This window comes from Chaetura pelagica, unplaced genomic scaffold, assembly GCF_000747805.2.
Source record: "Chaetura pelagica isolate M959 unplaced genomic scaffold, ChaPel_1.0 scaffold47, whole genome shotgun sequence".
NCBI classification, from domain to species: Eukaryota; Metazoa; Chordata; class Aves; order Apodiformes; family Apodidae; genus Chaetura; species Chaetura pelagica.
In genome coordinates, this window is record NW_009954140.1 from 554,707 (window position 1) to 572,314 (window position 17,608).

General features: G+C 44.6%; 2 protein-coding genes across 4 annotated transcripts in view; both read left to right on the forward strand.

Annotated features, from left to right (window-relative positions):
- Window positions 1-7,384, forward strand: part of GRB2 (growth factor receptor-bound protein 2) — a 39,716-nt gene extending 32,332 nt beyond the window's left edge. The window contains exons 3-5 of one of the 3 annotated variants that reach the window (XM_010002648.1): window positions 2,953-3,075; window positions 5,465-5,633; window positions 6,996-7,384. In XM_010002648.1, coding sequence (XP_010000950.1) covers window positions 2,953-3,075; window positions 5,465-5,633; window positions 6,996-7,181 — 478 coding nt within the window. In that variant the 3' untranslated portion in view covers window positions 7,182-7,384. The remainder of the gene's footprint in view (window positions 1-2,952; window positions 3,076-5,464; window positions 5,634-6,995) is intronic. The other 2 variants (XM_010002649.1, XM_010002650.1) reach the window with 2 other exon arrangements.
- A 3,389-nt stretch (window positions 7,385-10,773) lies between these two features.
- On the forward strand, window positions 10,774-15,237 carry SLC25A19 (solute carrier family 25 (mitochondrial thiamine pyrophosphate carrier), member 19). The gene is made up of 6 exons (XM_010002731.1): window positions 10,774-10,899; window positions 11,410-11,565; window positions 12,348-12,518; window positions 13,346-13,529; window positions 13,769-13,899; window positions 15,037-15,237. Exons 1-6 carry the CDS (start codon window positions 10,774-10,776, stop codon window positions 15,235-15,237), a joined length of 969 nt encoding a protein of 322 aa, XP_010001033.1.
- Window positions 15,238-17,608: the final 2,371 nt, after the last annotated feature.

The following is a 17,608-nucleotide window of genomic DNA, read 5'->3' on the forward strand; positions in this document are numbered from 1 at the left end:
GGTGGGGTCCAGGAGAGCTGAGTAAAAGGGGAGAATCCCCTCCCTTGTCCTGCTGGCCGTGCAGCCCAGGACATGGCTGGTTTCTGGGCTGCAAGCACACTTTGCCAGCTTATGTTGAGCTTCTCATCCACCTTCACCCTGAAGTCCTTCTCTGGACTGTTTTCGATCCATTCTCCATAAAGATGGCTCCTGAGCTGTGTCTCTGGCTGTAGTGTTTACTGTAACCCTGTCACAGCCAGCTGTATAGCAGGGTATTTTGGGAAGCTTTTCTGGTGTTTTGCTCTAGGGTCAGACAGACTGACCTAGGGAGCAGCAGGCACAGACCAGCAGAAAACTCGTTAGTATAGAGTTGTCACCACCACTGCCCAGGAAATAGAATGACTTTGTTTCTGTGGTGATTCTCTGCTTTACTTATCCTGGCAGGTAAGAGTAAAAAGTGTGGCATTCAGAGCTCACCAGAAAAATACTTAGGCTATTTGGAGCTGTGTTCTTAGTATGTCTGTTACATCCTGAGTGTAGAATCATAGAATAATACAGGTAAGACAGGACCTCTAACATTCATCTGGTCCTGAACAGGCTGTGTTCATGTATTTTTGCTGTCTTCTACTAAACTCTGGTTCTGCCAACCTTTGAGATTCTTCAACATCTGAACAAGAAAACAGCAAGCTCTGGGTAGCATATTCCAAGGGGGGAAAAGGTTTAGGAAGGAGCAACAAACCTGTTATCAGGGTTTTTACAAGGAGCGTTTGTGTTTCAGTTGCCCACAAAAACTGATGATTGACTTGTTAATTGTTGGCTGTAATGATGTAATTATGATATTGCCATTAAATCTGAACAATAGTTATTTTTCTAAGGGCTCTTTTGAAATAGCAGAAGGAGGCTTCTGAGAGGCCGCATCCCAAGAAGGAGGGGAGATATACAACTTTAGTGCAACCAAGTGGGAAGTGAAGCAAGGGTGCACAAGAAAACTCTGAAATTATGTAAAGCCTTTGCTTTCACCTCTAGAGATGGCTTCCTCTTTGAGAGGAAGATCTGGTGACTTCAACTTCTCTTCAGAACAGTTCTATTCCAAGGAGTGTTCTGCAGCTTCTGTCTCTTTGCTGCACGAAAACCTTCACTGTAGGAAATAGACTCTGATTGGAGCTCTTGTTATTAAATGCTCTCCTCTAAGGTCAGTCATCTGCATGGTTATAGGCTGTGGTAAGTGTTGCTGTCCTGTGTGACCTGTTACTCAGAACTGAAAGCTGTACTTTTCTGTTGTGAAGATGGTTCTGCTTTTCCCACGCCATGTGACCTATCACTCAGCCCTCGTTTGCCTTTCATCTTGGATCAGTCCAGAAATACAAATGTAAATGTGGGTAAGAATCCTGTGACCAGGGGCTGTTGATCAGTGCTGGTGATCTGGTTGCCTGAGGTAGGTTCACCCTTGGTGTCACAGAGGTGGTCAGCCTGTGGCTTTGACTTTCATGCAGCTGTCAAGAAGTTCAGATGTGGCTTCCATGATGCAGCTGTTTCATATGACTGTGGATGGGAAAGCTGCTGGATTGTCCTGACTGTAGGAAAAAGCAAGAATATAGGCTACAGAAACAAGTAATATCAGCATTTTAAAACCTTTCTGTAACCACTTCAACATTCCTCTGTGCTGAAGCAGAGAGACCTTGAGGGAACTTTACTCACTTGGTCTGCATGTAACTCCACTCCTGGCATCTGCCTTAGCTTTCTGACAAGTTTTATGAGTCTTTGATCACAGTGCTCTAGTTGGGGTCAGAAAAATTGGACTCTGGTCTGCAAGAACAACCAGCTGCTGAATAAAACTACTCATTCTGTCTGCTGAAGTAATCATGTCTTACCACCTGATGTAAAAGAGACTAGAAATTGGGTTTGATACAAAATGCTCTTTCCAGTTGTGCAGGATGGCTCAGTCCATAGACAGGATCTGGTCTCTAGGGTTGTGATGTTTCTGAAGAGAAACCTCTGAGTGAACTCCCAGTGTTTCCCTTGCATTTTGCAAATACTCCTTTTATTTATTTATTTATTTTTAGGATTCCTACCTGCTAAAATAACTGTTTTCTGTGCTTCATCCTTAATAACTTACATTTGCCATATCATCCACTCTGCAAGCCATGATTAAGTCATGGGTGACTTCTCCTTAGGAGGATAAAGTAATAAAGGAGACTGTATAATTACTCCCCACTGATTATCTTTGGGTACTAAGAAATGCTGCTGTACCATAGGGAAGTTAAGCAGTGACCAGCCACCAGTGCAGTACTTCTTAGTTGTCTTTGAGTTGATGGCATCATACAGTTTGGACAATCAAAACCTTGCATAAAGGGATGTGGGACTTTATTCTCTAGTGGCAGAGGGGGGCACTGAGTGTCTTGCTTGAGCTAGGCATTTAATCTGCTTGAATTTAGGTTATAGAGGCCCAGTTATTAAGATATCAGTGCAGACCACAGTTGACATTTTAGTTTTGGCCAAGGTTATAGCCAGTTCCCAGGGTAGTCCTCTTAGCCTCACGAAGCAGGACTTTGTTATGGATCAATCCTGTAGATTAGTTTTTTGTTGTGATGTTTTATGTGGTAAATTGCAGATAAAAAAGAGTGGAAAACAATGTGAGTAATGCATTAAATTTTGAGTGGGCTTTTTTTCGCCTCTGAAAAGAAATCCTGTAATGTGAGGATTTCACTCTTGCTACATCTCTGCTTCACTAGACTGGGGAAATAAGGCTGTTGCAAACACCTGCTTATCAAGTCACAGTTGCTTCATTGCCATGAAGAAAGGTTATGAAAAAACTGCATGGTTCAGTAGCCTGTTGTGGAGTGGCAGTGTGGGGCTGTGGAGTTACTTGCGTGAGGAATCATTTCATCACTGTGTGAATATCTACATCTGTCTCTTCCATGAAAGGATTACAATTCTTAATTTTCCCTATTGTTTTTTTTCCTCACTCCACAGGTGGTTTTTTGGAAAGATTCCCCGGGCAAAGGCTGAAGAGATGTTGGGCAAACAGAGACATGATGGTGCCTTCCTCATCAGGGAGAGTGAGAGTGCTCCAGGGGACTTCTCCCTCTCAGTCAAGTAAGTAATACCCAGGAGCAATCCTTTGTGGTAATCAGGCAATCTACTGCTCATTTGGACTCATGCATAAAGGACAGGTGACTGTCAATGCTGTAGAGCAGGAATAATCTTCTAGATGCCCTTTAGCAGTCCTGTTCTTCTAGTGATACTTATTTATTCCCTCTTTAATAGAACAAATATATATGCTCTGGTTTGTAATGAGACCTGGTGGCATCTTGCTGTCTGGCTCGTGTAGTCAACCAGCACTATCTGTTCGGTTGTGGATCTTGTTCCTCCTTGCAGCCAGGAAGTGCCCAGTGTGCATGTTTTCTCCCATCTTCCTCCATTCCTCTTCTCCAGTACAATTTACTACTCCTCTCTCTGTGCAGTGCACTTCCAAGTATGTTTCTCTTGTCTGCTTGGCACATGCTTTGGAAATACATTGTCTAGCACTGGGATGTGAAGCTGTGAAAATAGAGGCCTCTTCCATCTCTTACAAGTGCTTCCATGTAGAGAAACTCAGTCTAATAACAGTGAAGGGAAGAGGAGCATCTCTCAGAACTGGCTGTTAACCAGCAGGAGTTCCTGCTAGATGGTCATGGCCCACAACTACTATGCTGGACAATCTGAATTCACTGCAAAATAGAGGTACTAAAAACTTGAAAGGGTAGGTGACATAATTTAATGTGGATTGGGGGTTGTCTGTCCTCAGCAGTTGAATTTTGCCTTTTTCTTTATTTTCTGTAACCTTCCCCTTTCCTTCCAGAAATGACCAAGATTTTCTTTAGAATCCTAACTATAGTTTTTTATTATTCATGCATGATTCCTAGTTTACTTTATTTTCTGTGACTATCAGTGATCTGTTTTGGCAGGATTACTTTTTTTTTTCTGGTCACTTCTGATCTATAACCAAATTTTTGTCCTGTATAGCAGCCCTGAGTCATGCCCACAAACTAGATAAAAGCCACTGATTTTAAGAGACGTTTATACATCTGTCTTGGATACAAATATCTGATGTGCATGGAAGCTGCATTCCATAAAGTACATTCCTTTTAAGAAACTCGAAGTTGTTATAGTGTAACTCTGCCTCTTAGCTTCGTGTTGCCACCTGGTGGTCATGTCTCCATTGATTTATTTTTTCTATTTGTTTAATTTAGAAATGTCTTTTTCCTTAACAGTGTTCTGCAGGATTTGAAATGATGAGAAGCTCTCAGGGTGAGGAAGGGAGAGCACAGGCAGGACCTGAGTTGTTTCTTGTTAGCTTTGCAGCCAAGATAGTGTCTACGTTTTCAGCCGATGTACAGAAGTTGTGCATACTAAGTGGGGAACAGTTGTCCCTTGTGTTTTAGACTGAAGGAAAAATGTTGATGTGCCATTCATCTGGAAAATCCCAAGGGTTTCCTTGGAATTCCCCTTTATTCAGAGTTGAATTATTGGAAAAGTAGCTTCAACTGAATGTCATCATCTGTCAGAAAGAATTGTTAATTAGAGTTGCTGCCTTCCACATTTTCTGTCCTTGGTTTTGAAGGACTAGAGAGATCCTTTTGTTTTGCAAGACAGTCTTTTGCATAAGTCCAGACTGTCTGTCAGAAGAGACAATCCTAAGCTCCCTGTGGCAGTGTATTCCCAGCAATTTGCCTGTAATGGGCCTGGGGCTGGTGTGCTGCCTTGTCACATGCAGCTGTGTGAGGGACTGAGGCAGTGAGGAGTCAGCACCACAGCAAGAGGAGCACAAACCTGAACTGGGTCGAGTCAGTTGTGAAACTGCTGAGTGTGAAGAGCAAAACTGAAGTGCTTGTACTGTTTTGACTTCAAAATCTTGTCTTTGGGAATGTGGAGTGGAAGCTACTTTAATGTGACCTTGCATTTGTCCTGCCAAGTCCATGGCAGGTGTCTTGAGGCATTCTGTGCACTGTCTTCAGCATCTCAGGTGACTGCGTGCATACATCAAAAAGTTCATGCAGTGGCTGCCAGCTGTGTGACAATGTAGTGTAACATAAAAAGCTGAAATACTGCTTTGTCATGCAGGATAGAGAGTGCTGTGATACCAGAAACCCTTTGTGAAAAGACCTGAGACTTCTGCAAATTCAGAGTGGTTTGAAAAGCTGGTTTGAAGCTGAAGTCCTGCCATAAGACAAGCACATGTGAAGCTTGCTGGAATTTTTTCAAAATAAATTCAATATTTGCATTCTGTGTCTCTGATCACTGATTTCTGTAAAATACAATTGGCAAGTGGTTTTCAGATGTTTTTTACAGCATCCAGTTGGTATCTAAATTATCTGTGTCATTTACAGTTTTCGTTGTGCCCTGAAGGATGATTTTGTTCCAGATTCTGTGCTGAGAATCCCAAAAGAGGAGTACTCAGTGACTAACAATGTGGGATTTTTTGTCCTTCATTCTTTCCAAACAGGTTTGGAAATGATGTACAGCACTTCAAGGTGCTTAGAGATGGGGCTGGCAAGTATTTCCTCTGGGTGGTGAAGTTCAATTCTTTGAACGAGCTGGTAGATTATCACAGATCCACATCTGTCTCCAGGAACCAGCAAATATTCCTCCGGGACATTGAACAGATGCCACAGGTAAGAGAAGTGTCCTCCCAGAGTGCACTTTTCAGACTATTGAATCCACAGTCTGAAGTGCAATTGCATCTTGAGGTAAATGGGTAGGGATGGAGAGAAGCTGATTGACATTTTTCTTGTCCGTGGAAGTGTGTATTTAGAATTACACTGGGAAATAAGCTGGATGTTTGTGCAAAGCCTGCCTGGTAACTCCTAGTGTCCCCTGCATTTCTGGCAGAGTGTTATTGTTGCTGCTTAAACACTTGGCTTGTATGAATGTTTATGGGTGCTGTTGTAGAAAAGTCTTCTGATTCCTGTGTTTTACAAATGAGTTTTCTCCTGGTTTAGGACACAGTAAGAAAGCATAGTTCCACTTGTACTGGTTCATTGCAAGAACTGTACCCTGCTGCAGCCAGGGAAGCTGTGGTACTGGTCTTTCCTGAAGAGATGGTTACAGGTAGTAGCATATGGAACATCTCCAGCCTGTTGCTTTGGATCTAGTCAGCATTAAGAGAGCCCAAATTCTACTGCTAAGTGCCAGCAGAGCAGCTTGAGTATATCTAGCTCTTTGTTTTGTTCCATTTCCTACAGCAATCAGAATGTTATGTTAGATGTAACTGGATCTTTTGTCAATGTTTGGATAAATCCTTTTGCCTCCATGTGCAGCTCTCTAGCCTGAAGGCAAGGGCTGTGGGACTCCAGGCTCTCCAGGTGCTGTGGGCACACTTTATCTGAATTAACATCTGGCTCTGCCCTGTTGGCTCAGTGATAAACAGGGGATGAGAAAACAGCTGGCTGAAAGTGACAAGCATGAGGACACCTTCCTAGCCTCACTCTTTTAAGAATGCAAATGCATTTTGAATGAACTGCTAGCTTTTCCATAAGAATGGAAACCCTTGATGACCAGGCAAAATGCTCTGTGACAGAATTTCTTGGCATGGGAGAGTTTTAAAGCAAGTGTGTAAAATGGCAACATACAGGTTTTAGGGGAAACTTTGTGTATCACAGGGTTAGGTAGATGAGTAATATTCATGCTGGCAGTTGGTGAAAACAGGCTGAATAAGCAAAAAAAGACCATTGTATTGCAGTGGAGCACAGATTTACAGGAGGTCCTGGAAGCTCCTAGGAAAACACCTGAGTCATCTGGTGTCCTTGATTCAGCTCTTCCACAGAAACTGCCTATTTTCTAAGCTCTTCTACAGACTGTGCTTTCCTGTTCAGGCATCTTGTTCCTGATGTTGGAATCTGGCTTGCAGGGAAACCCAACAGCCCTAGTGTTGTTAAAGTCAAGTTGTGTAAGTCAAGCTCCCGCCTGAGGGAGCAGATGTCTCCAGTTCTGTGGGTGATTCTCACTTGGTTTATCTTTTTTCTTTCCCCTTTCAGCAACCAACGTACGTTCAGGCCCTGTTTGATTTTGATCCCCAGGAGGAAGGAGAGCTGGGCTTCCGTCGCGGAGACTTTATCCAAGTCCTTGACAATTCTGACCCCAACTGGTGGAAGGGAGCCTGCCACGGACAGACGGGCATGTTTCCACGCAATTATGTGACCCCAGTGAACCGGAACATCTAGAGAGAAATATTAGAGATTATTTAAAGAAACCAGAGAAACAGTAAATACACATACAGAGCCTAACTGCAGCCAGTGACCTAAAAATCACACGGCGATAAAACCCGAGTCACCTTCCACCCTGAGGTGATCCTCCTTCACTCAGTACGGAACTTCAGGGGCTGGGGGGGGAAGAGTTGAACTTACACACCAAAACTTATCTTTAAAAAAGGAAAAAAAAAAGAGAGAGAGAAAAAAAAAAAAAGAAAATAACGAATTTCCTCAGCTGCTCCTGGGTTACCCCCTTTCATTCACTCTTCTTGTTTCCCCCTCCTCCTCTGTCCATCAGTGCATGAAGTTTTAATGCCATATAAAGTCCTAGCCATGCAGTTAAAGGAAAAGGGAGAAACTCTGCTGGTATTTTCTCTCTCTGCAAACGGTCTTCATATGACATGAAGGGACATGAGAGAAGAACCAAATCCACAGTCCTGCCTTTAGAAAAAAAAACAAACAAAAATCATCAGTCTCTGCTATTGCCTTCAACATTCAGCTCTTCTTGCCTGGGAAAGATGAGGTGTTAATCTAATTTTTGTTGTCTCTTCTCCTTTGGCACTTTCTTCCGAAGCTCAGCAGCTTCCAAGCAGGGGAAGGGAGAAGAGTGTGGCTTTTTGTTTTGTTCTTGGTTTGTTGTTGTTTTTTTTCTTTTGAGTCACAGCGCTGCTTTGAGAAACTCCAACCTACAACTGAAGTCTGATTATGCTGTGCTGGCAGCTTTTTTGTTTTGTTTTTTTTCTTAAAGGTGTACGGTTGAGCACATTCTGTAATTTTTTTCCATAGTGCCTTTCCCTTATTTTCTTTTTTTATTATTTTTTAAGTTAAAAGGACAGTCCAGAGCTTTTCAGAAGTTTTTTTTGTTGGTTTTTTTTTTCTGCTTATGTGTAAATAAATACTTTTGGGGGAAGGGTGTAAAGGAGGGTGGTTTTGTTAATGGACATTTGAGAAAAATCTACAAACTGAGATGGAGCTTTAATCTTAAGATTTGTCTTATTGTTCAACTTTCCTTATTCCAAGGAAACTAAGATCAAGGCATTCAAGTGGCAGCTTATGCTGCTCAGAGGTGGGGAGCTGCAACCAGGAGCCTCAGAAGAAGTAAGAGAAAGGGGGAAATTATGACCAAGGAAAATGAGGAAAAGACTATTTTGGGGGGGAGGGAGGGTTAAGGGGGGGAATTTGAGAAATAATTGCCCTGAGATGTCCTTTAAAATGTACATTCCTTTGATGGAAAACCTTATAATGCAGAGAAACCTCAAGAAATAGTGCTTGAAAAAAACAAAACTTAATGCTATTAGTGAATGTTTCTACGTGATGCATGTAATCAGCCTGTCTCTTTGGCCTGGATAGGGAATATTTGCAGTCGTGTTGCTCTTGAAAAGTGGGGTTGGCATCACTGTTCTCCAGTTTCTCCTCCCTCCTCAGGTCAGTGTTACTGTTGAAGTAGATTCCCCCCCTCTCCCCATTCACAGCAGGCTGTGTGATGACTGTAATCCCCACCCTACACCATGATGCCGTTCATTGTGGCCGTGTGCTCCTCCACCAGAGCAGTGTGACCTTAATTTGGATGGAAAGGAAAGCAATCAAGCCACGCTGCTCTCCGTGCCAATCTTCAGTTGCATTATTTTTTCCTTTTGATACCCACTTGGCTGGGTCCCTTCACCCCACCAACGAACCCAGAAACTGCAGTGGAGATCTCCTCCTGCCCTGCCTAAGCCTGGGCAATCTTTTGTTGGAGGGTGCCTTTTTTTCTACTAAGTGTTACAAATGTTTTACTCCTGAGATGGACTCTGCCTTACACTTTAATTTTCCAGCAGATGAAAGAGAGAGCTATCCTGTAGAGTATTACTTTCTCCCCCTCTCCTTGCTAGCTGTCACTTTCTTCCTTCTTTGTAAAGTGATTGGAAAAGGAATCTATGGCATTCTACACCTGGACCATTTGATTGTTTCCTTGTTTTGGGATTGGTGTATATCATGCAGCCTTGCAGACATATGTCTTGTGTGTGTATATATCTTAAAAAAAAAAAAAATCAGTGTTTAAATAAAAAAGACCTATGTACTTAATCCTTTAACTCTGCAGCAGCATTTGGTAGATAGTAATTAACTGTGAATAATAAATATACATTGAATTCTTCACTTGAGCATCTGTCTGTTCTTTTAGTTGACTGACCAAGCTAATTTATAGGAGATTAAATTGCTCTGGGAGGGAAGAGCTGCAAGGTGTGCTTTGGTCTGAAGTGCTCAGGCTCTTTAGCATCATTGCTCTATCTCTGCACATGTGGGTGAGTTCATTGCTCTTCCAAGCTAAGCCAGTGGAGAGTGATGTCACTTGGCACATGTGGCATTACGGTCAGTGAGGAGAGGGAAAGGAATGATCATGTTCCTTCCAGGTTTGAAGAACGTATCTATCAGCTGAATGGGAGGGTGGCACTTGCTGGGTTTTTAAAAGTTTTTTCCTAACTGCTCAAGTGCCCCTGCAATGTCATAAGGAGCCAGTGATGGAGAACAGACCAGTTATTTCTGGTGTCTTGCTGGAGGACAGAGGGGAAGATGGGCTTGGGTGAGCACAGCAGCCGTGGGAGCTTTTGTTCTGCCAGGTGAGCACCTTGCAGATGGTTTTCACTTTTGTTGTCTGAAAAGAGAGCTGCTCAGTTGTGCTGCCAGTCTGGTGGCTCTGCAGCTTCTCAGCCTGGTTTGGAAGTGCCTGTAAATGTTGTAGTATGTTTTAATATGTGATAGGGAAAGGCCCACATGAGGATTTGTGTGGATTTGTAACAATTGTTCTTAGTTGTGCTCAAATAAAACTGTAGCCAAGGACTTTGTGGTTACTGTGAAATGCCTGCAATTAGCTTTTTGTTTGTGCCAGTCAAGTTGGTATAGAAATGATTTGCAGTGTGGTTTGGGGCTCTTGGCTTTTTTGTAACGCCGCAGCAGAACATGTTCCTGAAACTCGTGTGCTGTTTGGACATGGAAAGATTTTAAAAAATCTTCCGTCGATGCTTTTATAGAGGGAAGAAAAACACTTATTGTGATGGTGTCGGGTCACGGCCCCGGCCGGGGTGGAGGAGCTGGTGCTGGGCTGCAGGAAGAGCCCGTGTTGTGCTCAGTGTCACGGCGGGAGGTGCCGGTTCCCGGTGCAGACGTTGTTGTCAGCGGGAACCTCAGGCCCCCTCCCCCCACTTCCGGCCCCGGGCGGGACTACATTTCCCAGCAGCCCCCGCGGCGCGCAGGCGCAGAGTGGCGGGAGCGGGGCGAGCGGCGCTGGGCCCGGGCAGCCCCCCCGGGCCTTCCCCCCTGGCCGTGTCCCGGGGTTTGGCTCCGTGTCCTGCTCTGGTGCTGCTCCGGGCTGGGCCGCGGGGCTGTGGGGAGAGGGGGGGAAGGGGTGTGGGTTGCGGTGAGGGGGGACGTGTGGCCCGTGGGGTGAGGGGAAGCCTCGGGAGGGAGGGGGTTGTGGGATGAGGCTGTAGAGCCTTGGTGTGGCAAGGAGTGGGGAGGGCTCGTTGCCTGGAAAGGACTCACTGTGGCCCCTGTCCCCCCGCCCAGGCTGCAGGGACGCCGGGCCGGCATGGTCGGCTATGACCCTGAGGCCAAGTGCGTCTCCACGGTGGAAGCAGCTGCAGCAGGATCAGCATCCGGCTTGGTCACTCGGGTCCTGATCAGCCCCTTGGATGTCCTCAAGATCCGCTTTCAGGTACCTCCCTCGTGGTGTGCTTGGGACAGGGGGTGAAGGAGCCTGGGACAGAGCAGAGCTGGTGGTGGCCTGGATGAGCAGGTCACTTGTGTAACCAAAGAGCACTAAAGCTCCTGTCAGCCCCCACCTGCAATGTATGCAGGTTATGCAAGGTACTGGGGCTATCTTATGTCCACCACTTCTGTTTATATAACTTAACTTGTGTGTTTAAGCTGGATCTTCTGTTTTTCATAGTTTGTTCTCTTTCTCTGTTTTCTTGAATGGTCTCTGCTATCTCACTGAATTTCACCATCATTCCTACTTATTCTCTCTTTTAGCTGCATGTTTTAATTATTGTAGAGCCCTACCTAAATATAACACCCCAGTCAGTTCTAGGTGTCAGTCTGTGGGAAGGCAGAATGCCACCTCTCAGCATTGGTTGGCTGTTGGGGTTCTGAATTCCTGAATTGGGCACTTGAACTTTGTTGAAATGTGATGTGCAATTGAAAATATTTTTCTGTTTTCCTCCAGCTTCAGGTTGAGCAGCTCTCCTCCAGAAACTCAGGGGCTAAGTATCATGGCATCCTGCAAGCTGCACAGCGCATCTTCCAGGAAGAGGGGTTGGCAGCCTTCTGGAAGGGCCATGTTCCTGCTCAGTTCCTTTCAGTTGGCTATGGAGCTGTTCAGGTAAGGTGACCAGACAGCAGCTGTGCCCAGCTTACATACGTGGGACTTGGCTTTGCTCCTTGTCAGACTGTTTGCATGGGGAGATGCAGAAAGGGTCCAGGTTTAAACTGTATTGTCACAAGCCTGCTCCAGTCTCAAATGTGTTGTATAATGCTGATGTACAATTCCTAAGTTAATATTCCTGAGCTTGCTGAACACCTGTCTGGCCAGCCTGGAGCACAGGTAGAGCAAACAGTTCTGTCTGTATCTGGTATAATAGAGGAGCCCTGTTTGTTCCTGGCATTTGGCTTAGCTGTTCATCTTCCAAGCCTGTGGAGTTTTTTCTTCCTTTTGTTCATGCTGTCCTCACAGCTTGTTAGAAAAAGAACAGTGAAGCTGATGATGGTGTTTTATACAGGATCATTATACTTAATTTGTAAATATTAACAGCATGAGCAGTGGTTGAAAGAGTAATGGGCAGTGTAGCTGTAATGTAGCAAATGCTATTTAGGACACACAGAGCATTCAAAGGGGTTTTTTCACAATTCTAAATGCAAGATTTAGCAGAAGTGTCAAGAGATCAGAACATCCCAAGCATTCCCTGGGCTGCTCTGATTTTTACAAGGTGTTCTTGGAGGACAAGCTCCAACAGGTTGCAAGCTGAGAAGGACTTTTCAAGGACAGAGACAGAAGGTGGTTACGAGCAGTGGGTGGAGCTCTTTTGCTGAAATGGGAGAGGAGTGGGGAGATGGTGTCAGTGATAGGGACTGACTCCTTGCCCTGTGTGTATTTGTTCCTGTCAGTTCATGGCGTTTGAGAGCCTGACCAAGCTGGTGCACCACGTCACCTCCTTCAGCGCCCGCGACTCCTTTGTGCACTTCATCTGTGGGGGCTGGGCTGCCTGCGCAGCCACTGTTGCAGTCCAGCCTGTTGACACCCTGCGCACCCGCTTCGCTGCTCAGGGTGAGCCCAAGGTATGGCTCAGGATTCCTGGTTGGAATTGCTATCTAAAGCAGTGTCAATATTTAATGTGGATAAGTACAGGAGGTTTGAAAAGTACGTCAGTGTCTGTAGATTCGCATCAAGGAACAGGTGCTGTTGTTGGGTCATGTTTGCACTGTTGCCAGGTGATCCTCTGTGCTGTTGACACAGCTTCTCTAATTATGTTTTGCTGCTCCTCCTTGTGTTTGATTCCTGACAGGTGATCCAGAAAGGCAAAACTGTCCTTAACAGGATAACTCAATTTTCATTTCAGCTGTTGGCCATTTGCAGAATGCACTCCTGTCTGTCAAACATTGTGTGTTTGAAACTTCCCACTTGCACAGAGTCATGCTTAGATAGTGCTGGGGGTGACACTTAAAACCAGTCACCTTTCACCTGTGTTTCATGTTCTTGTTGATGCAAGAATTGGTCACCATGTTAATTAGGTCTGTAATAACTAGACTCACGTAGGTTTGTATCAGACACGTTTCTGTTTTTTTGTCTCAGGCCATAGCTCTGTTCCCTGTTTCTTCTTCTCAGAAGCACAGCTTGGATGAAGGGTAAATGTCAGCCAGGCCTTACAGTGCAGAGCTAATGGTTGTTCAGTCACTTATGGGTTTAGTTTCTAGCTGACTTTGAGGGCTTAGCTGACAATGCTGTGTGAAGGTGTGCAAAATCACTTAGTTCACCACTTTGTGCTGGAAATCAGTCAGTTGTATTTTGTGCAGTGGGAGATGCTCATCACTGGGAAGTAACCTGACCTTTGGTTTGCTTTTTTTATGCCTGTTTCATTAAAATCAGTCTCTTCTTTATTGCCTAGGTCTATCACAGCCTTCGCCATGCAGTGGTGACCATGTACCAGACAGAAGGGCCTCGGACTTTCTACAGAGGTTTGACCCCCACAATCATTGCTATCTTTCCAAATGCTGGTCTCCAGTTCTCCTCCTACAACATCCTGCAGCAGTTTTCTGAATGGGTGATTCCAGCTGAAGGAAAGAAAGGAGGTAGGCACCTGAGTGTTGGCTGCAATCTGGAGAGAAAGAGGGGATGAGGATTCGTTTGGGAGCCTGACACAAGCTCAGTTTTCTGTCCTATCTTTTCAAGGTAACATCTGAGAAATGTCTCAATTTCCCATTTCTCATTGGCCTCAGTTCTTGGGGAAAAGTGATTTTTAACTTGCCTCTCATGATCTTTAATGAGAACTCCCTGCTAATCTTCTTTTTTCTCTCCTCTTTCTACTCAGGCAATGTTAAAAACCTTGTTTGTGGGAGCTGTGCTGGAATCATCAGCAAAACCCTCACTTACCCTTTTGACGTGGTCAAAAAACGACTGCAAGTGGGTGGCTTTGAGCATGCCCGGGCAGCTTTTGGGCAGGTGAGAAATGTTGGAATGGCCTGATTTTCATGAGTATGGATTTGCATCAAGACAATCCAGAGCCAATCAACACCACAGTGGGATGATAATTCATCAGGGGTACCTGCTGTGTTCATATTTGGGTTGGGATCTCCTGGAGAACTTCTGGGAGCTGAGCATTTGTCTTGCTTAAAATAATGGGAATATCTGCAGGAATAAACTGGGTTCATTTGATGACATTATCCAACAGTGCTCTGACTTCTCATCCATCTCCATCAGGTTCTCTGAGCTGGGGATGAGTCAGCCAGGCAAAGGGGTTTTGATTTACTTTACTTTTCTAGTTGCAACTTAGTATTTATTTGTGATTCAGGACCAAGTTCCTAGCAGAGGGTGACACTAGCTTTGTGCTGGGATTCCCTGTCTGTCAGGATCCTCTTCTATAATTAATATTTTGATGCAAGGAATGGCCACCAGGTGTTCAGCATGTCTCTTGTACAGAACATCCTGAAATTCAAAGCAAATTAAATACTGGTGGTTTTTAGCACCCTCCTTGCCACATCGAAGTACACAGTGAGTCAAATACAGATCTTTCAAGAAACCATTTCTTCTTTGTTTTGTGTAAAGTGTGGAAATTTTCCTTCTAATTGTTTGGATCTGAGAAGCAAATCAGTCATGAAATTCTGGGATAGGAATTCAAAGTCTTAATCGGATCCTTTTCCTCTTCCAGCAAGAAGTACAGAATTTGCTTTTAATATTGATGTGTCACAAGATGTTAAACCTTCCCAGTTTGACACAGTGACAGGCAAGCAGCTGATTTAGAGACTAATTTAGAGTGATTGGGATGGAAAACAGTAGCAGCACAATCTGAAATAATTACTTCACAAACTTGTACTGTAAATAATAGACACTGTTGTAGCATAAAGATTTTACAGGCGTTCAACTGGAGTGATTCACATAAGCCATTGCTGGTGGCTTTTCCTCTGTCCCACTCTGCAGACTGACTCTGAAGTTTTCAGCTGTGTTGATAGCCAGGAAAGTATCTCCAGGCTGCATGTCTAGATTGTGTTTCAGTGGTGCAGTCTGAGGCTTTCTGTGTTCTTTTCCAGATTAGCTGTCTTGTGTTTTCCTTACTTAACCTCTCTCCTATTTCCCTCCCAGGTACGGGTGTACAGGGGTCTCCTGGACTGTGTAAGGCAGATGATGCGAGAGGAGGGCCCAGGTGGATTCTTTAAGGGCCTTTCACCCAGCTTGCTGAAGGCTGCTGTCTCTACTGGCCTTATCTTCTTCTGGTATGAGCTGTTCTGCAGTCTCCTGTGTGCCCTGAAGAACACGGATAACGCTGGGAGGAGGGCAGGTTGAGAGGGGCATGTGTATGGCTACCTGGTGTTCTCCTGGAGGAGGGAAGACTGATGGCTTTGCTCTGTCCTGAGCATCTTGGAAATGTCAGAGCTCCCAGAGCTCCACCAGCCTGTAGGAAATCACCTCCTGGGATCATGCAGAAGGAGAAGGTGACCGTGGTTCTGAAGACACGGAAATGCTTTGCTGGGAGCTGTTCAACTGAGCACTTCTCTTTTCCGTCTCCTCCATATCAGCACACATTTAGTGGGGGGAGTGAGAAATCAAGCAGACAACTAACTAGCAGAGATTGTGCTCTGAAAAGGCACCCGATAAAGTGGGTGAATTCCTGTGCTTGCCCTGGATCAGGGATAAGGATCCTGGCACAGCTAGTGCTGCTTTACCAACAAACACCACTGCCTGTCACTGCGTCCGCACAGCTTTATTTCCCTGCTCTGTCACCTGCTGTTTGCACAGCTCTTTTCTTTCTGCTTGTTGCACAGGTAGCTCTGTCCTGCTGTTCTGAAGTCAGTTAAAACCTCTTTGGTGTTCACAGACCCTTGGATTTCCTTTCCTTTGCTGCCAGCAGCTGCTGCTTCATTACCACTGGCTGGCTGCACACTCTCAGCCACCTTAAACACAGCATCTTCTAGGGGCTCATGCTGACTCATACTTTTTCTTTCACTCTGGAGAAATTGATTGTATCCTAAGTGCACATTTCTCTTCCTGCTTGTCTTGCCATACACCTCGTAGGGTTTTGCACTGCCTCAGTCACACTTTTCACAAGTAGACCTGCTGGTTAGGAACCCCACTGTAAGGGGATTCAACGCACAAGCCCAGTTCTTATTTCAGGGTTTTTTGCTTTAATGCAGTGAGTTAACAATTGCTGTACAGAGTTTTAGAAATATTTAGTACAAGCTGGAATAATGAAGGAAAAGTCCTGTGGAAACTAGTAAATATATTTTTATTTTTTTTAATACCACCTTTGAATGTTTCTAGCAAGTATTGCTGTAGTAGCCTCAGAACATTTCTGAACCTCAGTCCTGCAATGGTGCTGACAGATGAAAACGTTTTGACAAGATTAGCTGAGCTGGGAGGACTGAACATCAAATCAGAATTGGTTGGCTTTGCATGGTGTTTGACAAGAAAAGGGTGATGTCCAGTTAGAGCTGGACAAGGGGTTTTCTGGAGGTTTTATGAAAAAATGGTTTTATGAAAGGTTAAAAAAAAACCCAAAACAGCCAACCAAGAACTCTGATTTATGTGACGGGAAAAGAGGAAAAGAACTTTCTTCCCTCTCTTTTATTCTTTGTTTTTTCAAGCTGAGCAGGGTGTGGTAGAACCAGAGTGTGGAAGGCTGACTTGCAAGGAAGAGCTGCTATGATACAAAAACACGTTAGTCATCTGGCAAGTGGTGGATAGGGCAGAGCACTGCTGTGATTTAGAGGGTGGTTCGATAGTTATTCTCTTAAAGCAGAGCTTTTCATGGCTCTTCTGCAACATTCAGGGTGTTAATCCCAAATGGCCTGGCCAAATTCCAGTGTGACCAATTCCATTCTGTTGACGCAACTTCTGGTGATTTTGAGCATATCAGCACTGCTCACTTACCCTGAACTATTGTGAGAGGCTGTTTTTAAAGAGCAGCTGTTTTCACTGGTAGCTGAGGTATCTAGAGAGATTCCTTGCAAGCCCAGGCCAAAGAGCTTTGTGTCTGCTGTGGTTTGAGATCTGGGAGTGCAAAGTGACTGGTTCACTGCAGGTGACTTGGAGAGCTACATAAAATTAAATCCACTGAGCAATGTCAGGCTAATACGTGAGCCTCAGAGAGGGAGTGTTAGCTGCATGTACTCTAAAAATGGGCAGTTTTGCTCTAGAGGAGAAAATGCAAAGAATGTGGTGCAAAGTTTCTCAAAGTGCCTCAGTCCTATTGGCATTTTCCAGTGTTACTTAGGCTTTTTCTGAGATTCTCTCAAAATCTTCCTAACAATATTTTGTCTTTGTTTATTGTTCACCTGTTCTTGGAAAGATGTCACAACCAGTAATGAACTTAATGACATCCTGCTGAGGGAGAGAAACATCTCATTTCCAGACACAAACAGGTTGGGATTGTTAGTGTCTTTGGGCTGCTGGCAGAGAGGAATGCTGTCATGGTTAGCAGGGACAGGACTGGCCACAGCAGAAAATTTTCTGTGCTAGCATTGGCTTCCACAGGAAATTGGGACTCATCTAACCTGTCTAAACATCACCAAGACTCTGGTTTTCCACTTTATGTCAAAGAGCTGCTGTTAAGCTGCACAAAATAGGGGGAAACAGGCTAGGAACTTGGCAGGTGGAATCGCCACTTCTGGAATAGGGGTCAGTTTCTTTGCTTGTCTCAGGGCTAAAGAAGAGAAAA

What these genes read in the sequence shown, in the direction of transcription:
- SLC25A19 (XM_010002731.1), top strand. Translation starts at nt 10,774, where the DNA reads ATGGTCGGCTATGACCCTGAGGCCAAGTGCGTCTCCACGGTGGAAGCA. An exon ending in TTGGCTATGGAGCTGTTCAG is followed by an intron (nt 11,566 to 12,347) that starts GTAAGGTGACCA and finishes TGTTCCTGTCAG; the next exon opens with TTCATGGCGTTTGAGAGCCT. An exon ending in CTGCTCAGGGTGAGCCCAAG is followed by an intron (nt 12,519 to 13,345) that starts GTATGGCTCAGG and finishes TTTATTGCCTAG; the next exon opens with GTCTATCACAGCCTTCGCCA.